The 14,650-nt window shown below is 43.5% G+C and overlaps 1 protein-coding gene across 2 annotated transcripts in view; it reads right to left on the bottom strand.

The window, feature by feature from the left end:
* SMG7 (SMG7 nonsense mediated mRNA decay factor) overlaps positions 1–14,650 on the bottom strand; it is a 63,737-nt gene that overhangs the window by 17,605 nt on the left and 31,482 nt on the right. For both annotated transcript variants that reach the window (XM_079981176.1, XM_079981177.1), the window contains exons 11-14: positions 10,387–10,457; positions 8,361–8,421; positions 6,916–7,035; positions 4,603–5,035 (exon numbers count right to left, since the gene is read on the bottom strand). In XM_079981176.1, coding sequence (XP_079837302.1) covers positions 4,603–5,035; positions 6,916–7,035; positions 8,361–8,421; positions 10,387–10,457 — 685 coding nt within the window. The remainder of the gene's footprint in view (positions 1–4,602; positions 5,036–6,915; positions 7,036–8,360; positions 8,422–10,386; positions 10,458–14,650) is intronic.

Raw genomic sequence — 14,650 nt, 5'->3', positions numbered from 1 at the left:
AAAATTGCTGGGTTTCCCTGATAGTCAAGCCAAAATTTGTGGCCACCTTCAAAACTCAGTATGAGGTCCAGGCCAATCCCCCTCCCCTCTCCTCTCCCGCTTAGAGCTAGGGTTGCAAGGCAATGCTGGGAATCCAGCCCTGGCCCTTCTCTCCACAGTGGAGATGCAGAGGACGGACCTTCCTTCAGATCTGCACTCCCAAGGCACTAGGAGGGCCTCAGAAACAGAGTCAAAACAAACCCCTGGCTTCCTTCCAATCCTGGGAAGGGGAACGTGATAGGGGAAGGGTTTGTCCCAGTAGTTTTGCTCACGGCTACAGAGCATGTGAAACTAGAAGGACAAAACTCACCTCCACTCCCTACTGACAGACAGTCTGGGTTCCATGAATGTAAACTCCAGCCTATTTGTCTGAGAAACAGGAGATAAGCTCAGCTTTCAAAAGATAGCTAAAACACCTTTACTTTCCTGCTCTGGCACAAACTGACCTGTGTGTCGTGTGCATTTTACATATAAATCTATTATGCAAGGGTTTTTAAAAGATCACTTTAGATTGCAACCCTACACTCACTTACTTGGGAGTAAGCTCCACTGAACACAATAGGGACATTTCTCACTGAAATACATTTTTATTACAGAATTAGTGCTGTTTCTGTACACCGAAAACAAATGACAAGGAGTATTTTGTAGCAGTTTCAGCATGCTAGAGGCCATATAAAATAATATACTACCACTGAATGTGCATGAAGAGGAGTTTTAAAATGCAAAGGTAGTGTGAGCCAACAATTAACAATATTTTTTTAAGAAAAGGTTTTTCAGCATTCATCCAACCACTGGATTTTTTTTCTTTTTTACTCTACTTCCAATGAAGTGTAACAAATCTCTAACTAGAAACATCATGTCTCTGCAAGGAATGTAAGCTTCTATCAGGCTTGGCTTAGGTATCCCCAACCTTTTCAGACCTAGGACTCACTTTTGACTCAAAGATGCATTTGGGGACCCATTTCCTTTTTTACCATACATTTGCATGATAGTAGAGTCTCTGTTGTGAACCACCTTGGATCAGGCCACAATCCACTAGTGGGTCTCAACTCACCAGTTGAAGAACGGTTGTTTATACAATACTGTGGGTGTAGAAGTGCTGACCTTAAGGGGGGAATTGCACTCATCTGCCACATCTGCTAGGCATGTCAGATGTTTACATGCTAGGTACAATTTTTTGTACATTATGCATGTTGGGATTTTATGCCTGCAAGCTCCATATAAATGTTACAATAGGGACACGGGTGGTGCTGTGGTCTAAACCACAGAGCCTCTTGAGCTTGCAGATCGCAATTTGAGTCCGCGCGATGGGATGAGCTCCTGTTGCTTTGGCCCAGCTCCTGCCAACCTAGCAGTTTGAAAACATACCAATGTGAGTAGATACATAGGTACCACTGCAGTGGTAAGATAAATGGCATTTCTGTGTGCTTTGGCACATGTCACGGTGTTCCATGTGCCACAGTGGTTTAATCATGCTTGCCACATGACCCAGAAAGCTGTCTGCAGACAAACACTGGCTCCCTCAGCCTGAAAGCGGAGATGAGCACTGCATCCTATAGTCAAATTCGACTGGACTTAACCATCCAGGGGTCCTTTACCTATAAATGTTACATCTAATATGGGCTTTCTCAAACTTGGGCCCCCAGATGTTGTTGGACTACAACTCCCATCATACCTAGGCTAGCAGGTCCAGTGGTAAAGGATGATGGGTGTTGTAGTTCTCATCATCTGGGGACTCAAGTTTGAGAAAGGCTGATCTAAGACAAGAAAGCCTGGCGGGCCCACCCGCAGGACAGGTGGGTTCTGGGGTTGAGCATGATCCTGCTTCTGCACTGAACACAGCCTCTACAGTACAAATGGCACGGGCCATAGAATGAAGCTAGTGTCTGATCCTCACTGCCTTGTATTAATACAAACTCCATTTCTTTCACCATTAGCTGCAGGCTCAAAAGTGACAGATCTGTTATATTGAGACTGAGGGAAAGTCCTTAATGTTACTTTTTTATAAGCCACTTAGCCAATAAATAGCAGAATCAAGTGGCTGAACAGGAGAATTTGAAGATTAAGGAGGAATCATCAGGGTTCTTAGCTAGAGATTAAATAAAATACTCAGATACCAAAGGATTGCTAAATGGTTTAAGATTAATGCTAAACTTACATCTCCCTGCATTACATGTCCTGTACCTGGCTAAGAATATTATTTCCTTGAGGACACAGGTATGTTGCAGTGTTCCTTTTATGGCAATACTTTGATTGTGGTCCTTTCACCTCTTGCCTCAAATGTTGGCCTATGACTCAGCCCTTTCAAGTGGTGCTACTCCCTGTGCACCCAGAAAAAAGGGAGGTACTGACCCACCCAAGTTTCCCTTCTTCTTGTAAAAATGTCTGAAGGAGCAGGTTTGGAGGAGGGCAACCAAAATGGTCAAAGGCCTGGAAACGATGCCTTATGAGGAACGGCTAAGGGAGCTGGGTATGTTTAGCCTGGAGAAGAGGAGGTTAAGGGGTGATATGATAGCCATGTTCAAATATATAAAAGGATGTCACATAGAGGAGGGAGAAAGGTTGTTTTCTGCTGCTCCAGAGAAGCGGACATGGAGCAATGGATCCAAACTACAAGAAAGAAGATTCCACCTAAACATTAGGAAGAACTTCCTGACAGTAAGAGCTGTTTGACAGTGGAATTTGCTGCCAAGGAGTGTGGTGGAGTCTCCTTCTTTGGAGGTCTTTAAGCAGAGGCTTGACAACCATATGTCAGGAGTGCTCTGATGGTGTTTCCTGCTTGGCAGGGGGTTGGACTCGATGGCCCTTGTGGTCTCTTCCAACTCTATGATTCTATGATTCTAGGTGAGTCAGTACCACTTTTTCTGGGTGCAAGGAAAAAAATCACTCGAAAGGACCACAGGCCAGCATTTGAGACAAGAGATGAAAGGAAAAAACTCCTCAAAATACATTTAAGAGATTCTAGTTTCAGCCTGACAAGTAATTCCCCAAATTTACTAGCCCACAGTATTTTTTATTCACCTGTTAATCATTCTTTTATTTCACAAATTTATTGTACACAATTAGGAAAGAAAAAAGAGGAATTGTCTTCCAGTTGACGAAGTCTTCACGTGAGCAGGCAAGAGGCCATTTACAAGCTGCCTTAATTCCTATATGCTTTCCTTTGAATAACCAAGTCATTTAAAAAAAACAGGGAGAATGAGACTAGACAAGTTTCTACCTCTTGTCCTCCTCTAGGACACTGAAAGAACTGTCTTAACCTAACCCTGTTTAAATATGGAAGTTAAAACACTTCCTCAATTGTCAGAAAAGTGATGAAAAGATACAAACAAATATAACTGGTGCCGAAGCAATTTACTGTTGAAAAGGTCAAAAATATTTTTGGAAACTAAGAGGGCAGCTGAAGACTAACTCTTCAACAGCTACAGCTACAGCAATAGCTACAGTTTCAGCATTAACAAAGCATCATAGAGGACTAAAACTGAAAACTGATTAAAGCTATTCTTTTGTACCAAAGAACAAATACCAAAAGAATTCATGTCTATCAGCCTTATCAGTCAATGAATGCCAAAGAACATCAACAGTGATGCTGAATGATGAAAGAAGTTGGCAGTGGTTAAAGTAAGAATAACATAAAATCCCACTGTAATATAGTACAATTCACAAATTACCCTCCTAATGAGGGAACACACTTGCAGAAGCCTCTCTATGCCTGTAGCGTCTACTGCCAGTAAAGGTAAAGGTAAAGGTACCCCTGCCCGTACGGGCCAGTCTTGACAGACTCTGGGGTTGTGCGCCCATCTCACTTAAGAGGCCAGGGGCCAGCGCTGTCCGGAGACACTTCCGGGTCACGTGGCCAGTGTGACATCGCTGCTCTGGCGAGCCAAAGCCGCACACGGAAACGCCGTTTACCTTCCCGCTGGTAAGCGGTCCCTATTTATCTACTTGCACCCGGAGGTGCTTTTGAACTGCTAGGTTGGCAGGCGCTGGGACCGAGCAGCGGGAGCGCACCCCGCCGCAGGGATTCGAACCGCCGACCTTTCGATCGGCAAGCCCTAGGCGCTGAGGCTTTAACCCACAGCGCCACCTGCGTCCCTTTCTACTGCCAGTACAGACAGTCAATGTAGAAGAGACTCATTCTAATTCCATCCCCAGCTTCTGTTAAGGAAAGAGCTGCAGTGCACTTACTAGCCCCCCCACCCAAATGAAACAAGAGCAGCCAACTTCAGAAAGAACCAAAGCAGCTATTTCCTTTGGTCCCCTCTGTCAATATGTGAGGCGGTGTTTTAAGGGTAAGTGGGCAGCAATTATTTCCCTGGCAGAAGTGAAGAGCAAGGTGAAGGGGTCCGGTTGTCTGAAATTGTGGTAACCAAATGATGGCTCAGGGACCCTTCCTTCCATCCTCACTGAGAGTGTAACATGTGAATCACCTTGTTTAATCTCCAAATAAAGGTCATCGATCTTGCTATAGCATGAAGAGGCCTGCACAGATTTGCAAGACCAACTAATTCAAATGACCACATGACAAATTTCACTGGGATGATACCAGGCAAAAATTCTCACCTGCACGGCTACATTCTGCTTCCCTGCTTCCTGCATCTTTTCCATGCCACATTTCTTGATCTCATTCTTCCTCTTGTTGTTGTTGTCCTTCTTCCCATCATTTTTATTGGCTGTTATTCCTTTAATATAATCCCTTCTTTCCCTACCCACTTCCTTAGTCAGATAGCTTCGGCCTTGCTCCCTGTTTACCTCTCGAGGTTTAATGTTCTCTTTGAATGTCACCATTGGCTTATCTCCTGCATCACAGCTGCTGCTCAGGTTTCGACCTGTTGACAGCACTGACTTAAGTCCTGGGCTCCCGTCTGCAAACTGTGGCTCTGCTGCTTCCTGCAGAATGTGACTCTGTTTCAATTCACTATAGTCATCAAGTAGCAATTCTGGGATCTCTGTCAAAAACAGAAGTTTCCCAATCTCATTTTCACATTGGATCAGCCTTTAACAGAAAGACAAAAGGAATTGACACATTAGTGATTAAATCTTCAGGTACAAGTCAACCATCTCACGCACAAAATTAAATAGAAATTCCTGTATTTTTCGCCCTATAGGACGCACCGGCCCATAGGACGCACCTAATTTTTTTTGGGGGGGGGGGGGAGGAAATAAAGGGGGGGAAACTATTTTCCCCTCCCCAGGCACAGGGCTGTGGAAGTCCGAGCTTCCCCCACCCCAGCCCCCAGAACAGGCAGCTCTCTGCAAGCCGTTGGAGGCCAGCGCGAAGTTGCACTGGGCTCCCACAGCTTGTGGAGAGCTGTGCGAAGCCCGCTCTGGGAGCTTGCAGGGCTGGGGGCGGGGGAAGCCCAAGCTTCCCCCTCCCCCAGAATGGGTCCCAGAGCGATCCCGAAGCTGCGCGCAGCTTCAGCATCGCTCTGGGAGCTTGCGTGGCTGGGGGAAGCCCGCCCTCAGCCTCCAAACCACGTCGGGAGACAGCGGGATGGTGCACTGCGCCTCCCCACTGTCCCCCGAGCTTGTGGGGCTGGCGGTGGGGCTCTCCTGAAGCATTCTCCTGAATGCAGGCTTCAGCGAAAGCCTGCATTCGCCCCATAGGACGCACACACATTTCCCCTTCATTTTTGGAGGGGAAAAAGTGCGTCCTATAGGGCGAAAAATACGGTAAATAGAAAGCAAGCATACAAGCTTTCTGATGTCAGACACAGTTTCTGTGAACTGAGGTGACACAAAGGGAGAGATGAGCAAGCAGTTTGTACTCTTAGTCAGTGAGTTAGCCTAAGAAGGAAGCTTTTAAAGCAGCCAGGGAGACCACCTCACCCACTTTGGCCTATTGATACAAGGAGGCTCCTTTGACCTGAGAGAGGTGGTGGAATACTGGCTAAATCCTTCAGGTTACCACCTCAAGTTCAAATGTGGGTTGAGTTCCAACATTTGTGATTAGGAAAACTGTACTATACCCCTTCAATTCAGTTTTCAAACTTGCAACAGAGCAATGAAGCCACTCCTCACACCGTTACTGCTAACATTGTTGGCCTGCTCTGCAACAACTAACAGGAAGACGCCCATCATTACAATACTTCAATGTGGTTCCCAGGTCCTTTCAAATGCAACAGGCTAATAAAAAATTAGCGACTGGGGGAGACAAATGATAATTTCGTGGACTTATTTGCGTGGCCAGGAGTATTTTGGGGATTGATGAAGACTCAAGGAATCTCATCCAATTTTAATGCTCAAGCCTGTGTCACTGTTCCCACCCCACCCCCAAACTTAATTTTCCTAAGCCTCCACAAAATGGAGAAAAGATGAGTGAGGTTAAATCAAGTTTAAAAAAACTTAATACAGAGCACAAAACGTCAGTTTTCACCTTGGAGAAAAAGCATTTAAAATGTATAGCAAAAAGTCAACAATGAAACTAGCTTAGGTCAGAGAGGACCTAGCCTACAATTCTCTGACCTATCAACCCCAAGCTAGATGGAGTAACACTCTGATTCAGCAACGTTAATTCAGGTCTGCCACTTCTGTGTGCATGAAAGTTATGCAGATTACATTACTGACTTCAAATTAAAACATATAACTTAAGTTCTAGTGATTCAATGTAGTGATTCAATGTAGATTTCCAGCACTGTATTAAGTGCCAAGCAAGCTGCCCACACCTTTAAAAATTGATGTGTTTAAAATTATGTACATTTTTTGTAACTACCATGTTGCCACAAATTCCTTAAACTGTGTTAAAAATAGTGTCAGACCGCACATCTTCATTTAAGCTCCAATAATGTTCAACTCATGTCAATAGCAACAAGCAGCAGCAGAGAAGAATATGATGCACAGAAGAGTGATGGGTGATGCCAGCAGCTGTGCAGATACCTTGGCTGGTTCTCAGCAATCCATTTGCCTGTGAAGATCAGACGCTGTTGCCGTATTCGCCGGTGCTGCCCTTCTTTGTCTCCTGAAATCCCCTGATGGCCTTTCGAGAAATCCAAGTTCCTAGTTGTTGCCATAAACAAAGAATAGAAGTCAGATTGAAATGGAAAGGCAGGCACAAGGAGATGTATGCAAGACCAAACTAAGTTGGTGGAGCTTAAATGAGACTTCTGATAGATTTATTTTCAGTCTGTATACCAACCTGAGAAGGTTAGAATACTATTTAAAGGTAGTTTGTGACAGTGTTTCACAGATAAATATCAACACAATATGTTTCTATGTTTCACAGCACAGGGCAAAGTCTCCAGCTATATATAAAACCTTGTCTCTTCTTTTAAGATTGCAAGTGTTGGAGTAGGGGCCTGTGAAATCTGTCCTTTGTAAAGGATCATGTATACAGATGGCGCTAGAGAAACAAACAAAACAATTCACTTCCCTTAAATAGGTAAGATCCCTTACACCCGATTCCTAAATCTGTTTACTTCCAGGTGGGTAAGCTTAGCATTGCAGTGTAAAGGCCTGGCCAGATGTTACCATCCCCCAGAGGGCGATGGTAACACAAGGGCAGATCAGGAGTGGACTCTGGGTCCTTGTATTTCTTATCCCTCAATTAACTAGAGAAATCTGGTGTTTATTTGAACGCAGACTATTCCTGGTACTGCACTGCAGAATAGAAATCACCCCAAGTTCACTTGGTACTTCCTCCTATTACGACAGGAGCAAGGGAGAGTGCATGATCCCAATATTTGCTTCTAACCTGCCCTTAGAAAACTCTGAGGGCAAAGAAGTGTCTGAAAGCCCCCAACGCCTGAGCTGGCAACAGAGAGGGCCAGATCTGCCCCAAAGGCCACCAATTGTTAATCTCCACATTTCAGTTAACTTTCAGACTCTTGTTGCATCAAAGTTCCAGTGTTTCATCCTTGTTCCTGTCCTCCATGTCTTTTCCATGCTAACAATAAATATCAAAACATGAAAATACACGAGACTGGATTTTGGAATTTTTCCTAAGATATAATCCAAAATAAAAAGCTGTCATGCATGTATTTAAATGCACACTTGGATATCTCAAGCTATTATAGTGCCTCTCCTAGACTAATGATAATAACGCCTTTATTGTCAATGTACAACCTGTGTACAATGAAATTAACCGGCCTCCCCCCCTTCCCCACAAACACTCATGCAGGGGAGACCTGCAGCTATTGAAGTGATTGTGGGAACTGCATTGCCAAACCAAAGTCTCTATAGGGCTGGAAGAGAGGTATCTTTCTATGACAAATGGAATCACACTGCCTAAATTCTCCTCCTTTTCTCACATTTGCTTCCAAACAGCAAGATTATCAATGTAACCCGTCACAAACAAAAAGTTGCAACCTCCAGCAGTGACTCACCTGAAAGAGGGTCTCAAAGCTAAGAATCCCTGCAGCTCAAACTCTTCTGGGAGAGGGGTGGCTAGTGAACAATCAGAGAAAAAAGAAGAATAACTATACAGGACTGCATTCCTCACCAGGTCTAACCCCCTATTAAATTAGGATCCAACACAGTGAAAGTCAAGCACTTTCAAGTCTCATGAATTTCTATTGAAGAGAATCACAGAATCATAGAAACACTGAGTGCAACCCTTTACAGTGCATTCTCAGATAAATGGAATATATAAAAATGCTTAACTTTGCTAGGATTGTACCCTCATATTTTGGCCTCAGTTAAAGTTTAGTAGAAGATGAATGTGGTTATTAGTTATTAATTTATATACTATTTAATGCTGGAGTAGGCTTCCAAAAGCAGTTTACAAAAGAATAAAAAGAAAGATACACAAAGCCGTTAACATTGCTAATATACACACTATAACAGAAATGTCAAAGCAATACAACAAGTAAGAGAGTTAAGTCAAGAAAATTGTTTATTTGCTGCAATTTTAGCCAACAAGTTGAAAAAAGTTTTAAGTGAGTCAGTCTATAGCGACCAAGAAGGTTTTCTACCAGGTTGACAAAGGAAAGACAACATAAGAAATGTAATTAATTTAATTGAGTACCTGGAAGTAAAAAATGAAAAACAAGCAGCTTTACTTTTCTTGGATGCTGAGAAAGCTTTTGATAATATCTCTTGGTCATTTATGATCAAAGTGTTAGAGACGATGGAGATAGGTAATAATTTCTCAGCAGGAATTAAAGCAATTTATACTGATCAATGCAAAGAAATAGAGGAAAACAATAAAATGGGAAAAACCAGAGATCTGTTCAAGAAAATTAGAGATATGAAAGGAACATTTTGTGCAAAGATTACCATAATAAAGAACAAAAGTGGTAAGGACTAACAGAAGCAGAAGACATCAAGAAGAGGTGGCAAGAATACACTAACCTGTGTATCTGAAGAAGTGTGCATGCACACGAAAGCTCATACCAAGAACTAACTTAGTTGGTCTTTAAGGTGCTACTGGAAGGAATTTTTTTATTTTGTTTTATTTCAATATAATTATATTAAACTATGGAAAGAGATCAAGAAAGAATTGGAGATTTGGGGTTGGATGAAGCTTTCAATGTTGGGCAGAATCTCAACCATTAAAATGAATGTACTACCTAAGTTGCTGTTTTTACTCTAATCAATTATTATTATTATTATTATAAAAAGAAATTTGTGTGTGTAATCAGGGGCACCTTCAAAAGACTGTAGAATGTCAATACAGATTCTATAGCACCAGTGCTACCAGTGAATAAACCTACCTCTGCATTACCACAAGCTGATAATTTATTTCAATATTTATTTCAATTATTTGCACACTGATCAACCATAGTTGTCTAAGCAGTGTACATCAGGCTGCAATCATCAGGCTATGGACAAATAAGACAGAATCAAAGAATTGTAGAGTTGGAAGGTGCCTCAAGGATCATCTATTTCCAACCCCTGCAATGCAGGAACCCCAGCGACAGCATCCATGGCAGATGGCCATCCAACCTCTGCTGGAAAACCTCCAAGGAAAGGGAGTTCACAGCCTCCCTAGGGAGACTGTTCTTGGTCTTGTTTACAAACACAGTAATTTCATAGAATCGTAGAATCATAGAGTTGGAAAAGACCACAAGGGCCATCGAGTCCAACCCCCTGCCAAGCAGGAAACACCATCAGAGCACTCCTGACATATGGTTGTCAAGCCTCTGCTTAAAGACCTCCAAAGAAGGAGACTCCACCACACTCCTTGGCAGCAAATTCCACTGTCAAACAGCTCTTACTGTCAGGAAGTTCTTCCTAATGTTTAGGTGGAATCTTCTTTCTTGTAGTTTGGATCCATTGCTCCGTGTCCGCTTCTCTGGAGCAGCAGAAAACAACCTTTCTCCCTCCTCTATGTGACATCCTTTTATATATTTGAACATGGCTATCATATCACCTGAATACCTGATTATCATTTAAACCTGAATACCTTACCATTAGGGCAGGAGAGGTCTTCCTCATGAGGCTGAAAACTATTTAGCAGGGAAATCAGCCAAGGCCAAATACTGAAAGGCAAGAAGAGCAATTTTAAATTTGTGTAATATGCCAATGGTTGCTTTCACAGCTCTCCCACTCCTTCCTTTGATACACTTCCCTCTGTGCCTGAACAGCCTCTGCTACCTCCACTTCCGGTCTATCAGGTCTTCTCCAAATGCACATTTTATCTGCAATACCCACAGTGCCCTTGTTGTTACATATTACATCTCCTCTTACTAAGAACAGCCTTTGTAAATTTCCTTTTCTGGATTGTGCCAGCTCACTATTTGCCCTAAACATTAACACACTAGTAGAATTTTATGGAATGCCCAAACACTGGCAACCACATGGAACCCTTGAACGAAAACAACCAAAGATTGTTACATGCAGGCGTCAAGTGGAAGAATTCTGTTTTACAGGGCTGAATGAAATGTAAATGCTGCCAGACCTCATGACTGTACATAATCTTGTAATGAGAAGGCTTTGTGAATCTCTTTTGTAGAATATCAATTTGACTTTGGAAGGTTTATAGCTTTGTTTACTTGCAAGTTACACAGTCAAAAAGTACTGAAAGCTGTTTCAAAAGCCAGGTTTAATGAAGATCCTGTTGGAAGCAAGATGTGGACAGCATCAACCCAATTGAGTTTGTTCTTGTTTCATTTAAGAATATGACTGGTAATGCATAGTTAGTCATGTCACAAATTATGCAGACACATACCTCTGCTTGCCATTGCTCCCCGACAAATTCAAAGTGTTGGTGCTGACCTTTAAAGCCCTAAACGACCTCGGTCCAGTATACCTGAAGGAGCATCTCCACCCCCATCATTCTGCCCGGACGCTGAGGTCCAGCGCCGAGGGCCTTCTGGCGGTTCCCTCATTGCGAGAAGGAAAGCTACAGGGAACCAGGCAGAGGGCCTTCTCGGTAGTGGCGCCCGCCCTGTGGAACGCCCTTCCAGCAGATGTCAAAGCGATAAACAACTACCTGACATTCAGAAGACATCTTAAGGCTTCAGGGAAGTTTTTAACGTGTGATATTTTACTGTATTTTTGGTTTCTATGGAAGCCGCCCAGAGTGGCTGGGGAGGCCCAGCCAGATGGGCGGGGTATAAATAATAAATTATGATGATGATGATGATGATGATGATGATGATGATGCATGTATCTACAAACATGCACTGCATTCACATTCTGCATTTTAAGGTATACACCTAAATATTTTAGCTATGTAGCCCTGGCACCTATGTTGATGACATTTTGACATCAAGCATTTACTTTCCTAAGCTTTTAAAATTCTTGATTGTTTTAGCTTGGTCATTGCTTTATAATGCTGATTTGGAATGGCTAAATTCGTGGTTGTATCTTTTAATCTTGTTATTTTATCTTTAACTTTGCAAAGCATGTCCCGAACCTCATGTTTACAAAGCGTACTGCACCCTCAGAGCGGGATGAAGAGTGAAGCTGAATGAAAAGGCCTTCCAGAATTCTCCACACTGTATGGCAGTGGGGTAGGGCATCCAATACTTGTGTGCACACATGGGAAATTCTAAAACAGTTGTTCTCAGAAAACTCAGAGATTTCAGGTTAATTAATGTATGAAACTCTACTGTTTGTACTGGTGGACGAAGGAAGCGATGGGCTAGGAGCAGAGGGCTTCCTTCAATGACATTAAAATAGTACAATTGGATGCACAGTGGCATCCAAATTTTGCACATGGCAAAATTGGGGAGGCCATTTCACCAAATATCCTCCAGAGAAGGACTAAAATTCTACAACAGTTCAGCACTTGAAAAGAAAATAATCAAACGTTTGTCAGAAATTGGCTTTAAGTAGTGTTTAAATGGGACGCGGATGGCACTGTGGGTTAAACCAAAGAGCCTAGGACTTGCCGATTAGAAGGTCAGCGGTTTGAATCCCCGAGACGGGGTGAGCGCCCGTTGCTCGGTCCCAGCTTCTGCCAACCTAGCAGTTCAAAAGCATGTCAAAGTGCAAGTAGATAAATAGGTACCGCTCTGGCGGGAAGGTAAACGGCCGCTGCTCTGGTTCGCCAGAAGCGGCTTAGTCATGCTGGCCACATGACCCGGAAGCTGTACGCCGGCTCCCTTGGTCAATAAAGCGAGATGAGTGCCACAACCCCAGAGTTGGTCACGACTGGACCTATGGTCAGGGGTCCCTTTACCTTTAGTGTTTAAATGAGCATTAACAACCGGTCAGAATGTGGAAAGCAAGGGCCATGCCTGTCTTATCTCCCCATCATACAGTCTAAAATGCTATAGCTTCAGGATTATGTTTCTGAACAAATCCAATTCTATGCTAAATTTTGAAATATGGCAGGCTAGATGATTCAAAATTATGCACATTTACAAAAAAGGGGGGGTGGAGAGGGTGTACTTTAGGAGTAACTGTAGGTTTAGCTGTTAGCATTAGCATGGATAGTCTTGGGAAGCACTGGAGAGACGAGCACTACAGCTTCCACTAACACTTCTGAAGCAGAAGTAGCATGACAATGAGCTTGTAACCAGGAGCAGAAACCCTGGTTTTATTTTCTATCCTCTCCCTTTATACTTTTGTATCTACTTTACCTGCTTTTCTCACAACCTTCAAGAGTCACGGCGAACTTCCCCTACTGAGTAAGGCTACATACACTTCTGCAACACATTATAATCTAGCCATCAAAATTTCCCTTTAAACTTCCATCTGTACATATTAAGTACTACCACCAGTGCTGAAACACACACACTCAGAGTAAAACAAATCAAACGTAATTGCTGTAACTGAGGAAGCCAGCTTATTAGGAAACATCCAGAATGTAAACAAAGTATGTAATTTGTGCTTTATATAGAACGTAAAGTGTGGTGCACCACAAGATGTCACTTTCAGTGATGCATGCTCTTCAGGTCAGGTTTCAGAACCACATAGTGGAATAAGCAGTGTTGATTAAGGTGCCATCACCCAGCCTTTAGCAAATTGCTGCCCCGCCGCCCCCACCCCCAGCTGTATCTATTTAATAAGCATCTCCTTGAATGAGTACAGCCAGCCAGAATATCCTCAAAAAGACTACACAATTGCCAACAACTTCTGGACCAGGGGATGATTATTATAGCACATATATCAAGTACAGGAAGTCTCCCACACTGGCACAAGGCACTGTAGATGAGCCTCTAGATATTTAGAGTCGATTCCAGTGGGGAAGCATCACAACTGCCCACCTTAATTATTGGGCACGCGCTCACAGATAAGCGTATAACATTGCCATTGGAGCTACGTACAAGGGCAGTTGTTTCCCATATTTATTGACCCTAACAAGGGGCAGTTGGGGCTCATCAACCTGGGAAGGTAGCCCCTCTAGGAGAGGGAACACACTGATCCTAAAACTATCCTGCCTTGTGAGGTATCTTCAGGCTATCTAGAGTGGAGTCCCTAAGACAGTTGGATGTTTCCGTTTCTTGTGAGGCTGAGAGGGGGATCTTGTTGTCTGGGCAACCCAGGACCTCCAGACAGGCGGGTCAGGCTTGCTCCCTGGGGAGGTCACTTCAGTGCTGTAAACACAGCAGTTTGACTTCACCCCCAGAGGCGCAATCCATTCTCTCTCTCGAGACGGACAGATGCCAACAACATCTAACAACTGCATGCTTTAAGTCTAAGAATACAGGACCTTATGTGAACTCTTGAGAGTCCCATGGACTGCAAGAAGATCAAATGTATCCATTCTTAAGGAAATCAGCCCTGAGTGCTCGCTAGAAGGACAGATCGTGAAGTTGAGGCTCCAAGACTTTGGCCACCTCATAAGAAGAGAAGACTCCCTGGAAAAGACCCTGATGTTGGGAAAGATGGAGGGCACAAGGAGAAGGAGACGACAGAGGACGAGATGGTTGGACAGTGTTCTCGAAGCTACAAACATAGAATCATAGAGTTGGAAGAGACCACAAGGGCCACCAAGTCCAACCCCCTGCCAAGCAGGAAACACCATCAGAGCACTCCTGACATATGGTTGTCAAGCCTCTGCTTAAAGACCTCCAAAGAAGGAGACTCCACCACACTCCTTGGCAGCAAATTCCACTGTCGAACAGCTCTTACTGTCAGGAAGTTCTTCCTAATGTTTAGGTGGAATCTTCTTTCTTGTAGTTTGGAACCATTGCTCCGTGTCCGCTTCTCTGGAGCAGCAGAAAACAACCTTTCTCCCTCCTCTGTGTGACATCCTTTTATATATTTGAACATGGCTATC

Source organism: Podarcis cretensis, assembly GCF_951804945.1.
Source record: "Podarcis cretensis genome assembly, chromosome: 6".
Taxonomy (NCBI): domain Eukaryota; kingdom Metazoa; phylum Chordata; class Lepidosauria; order Squamata; family Lacertidae; genus Podarcis; species Podarcis cretensis.
Note: the sequence above shows the minus strand (reverse complement) of the source record. Positions and strands in the feature narration are given on the sequence as shown.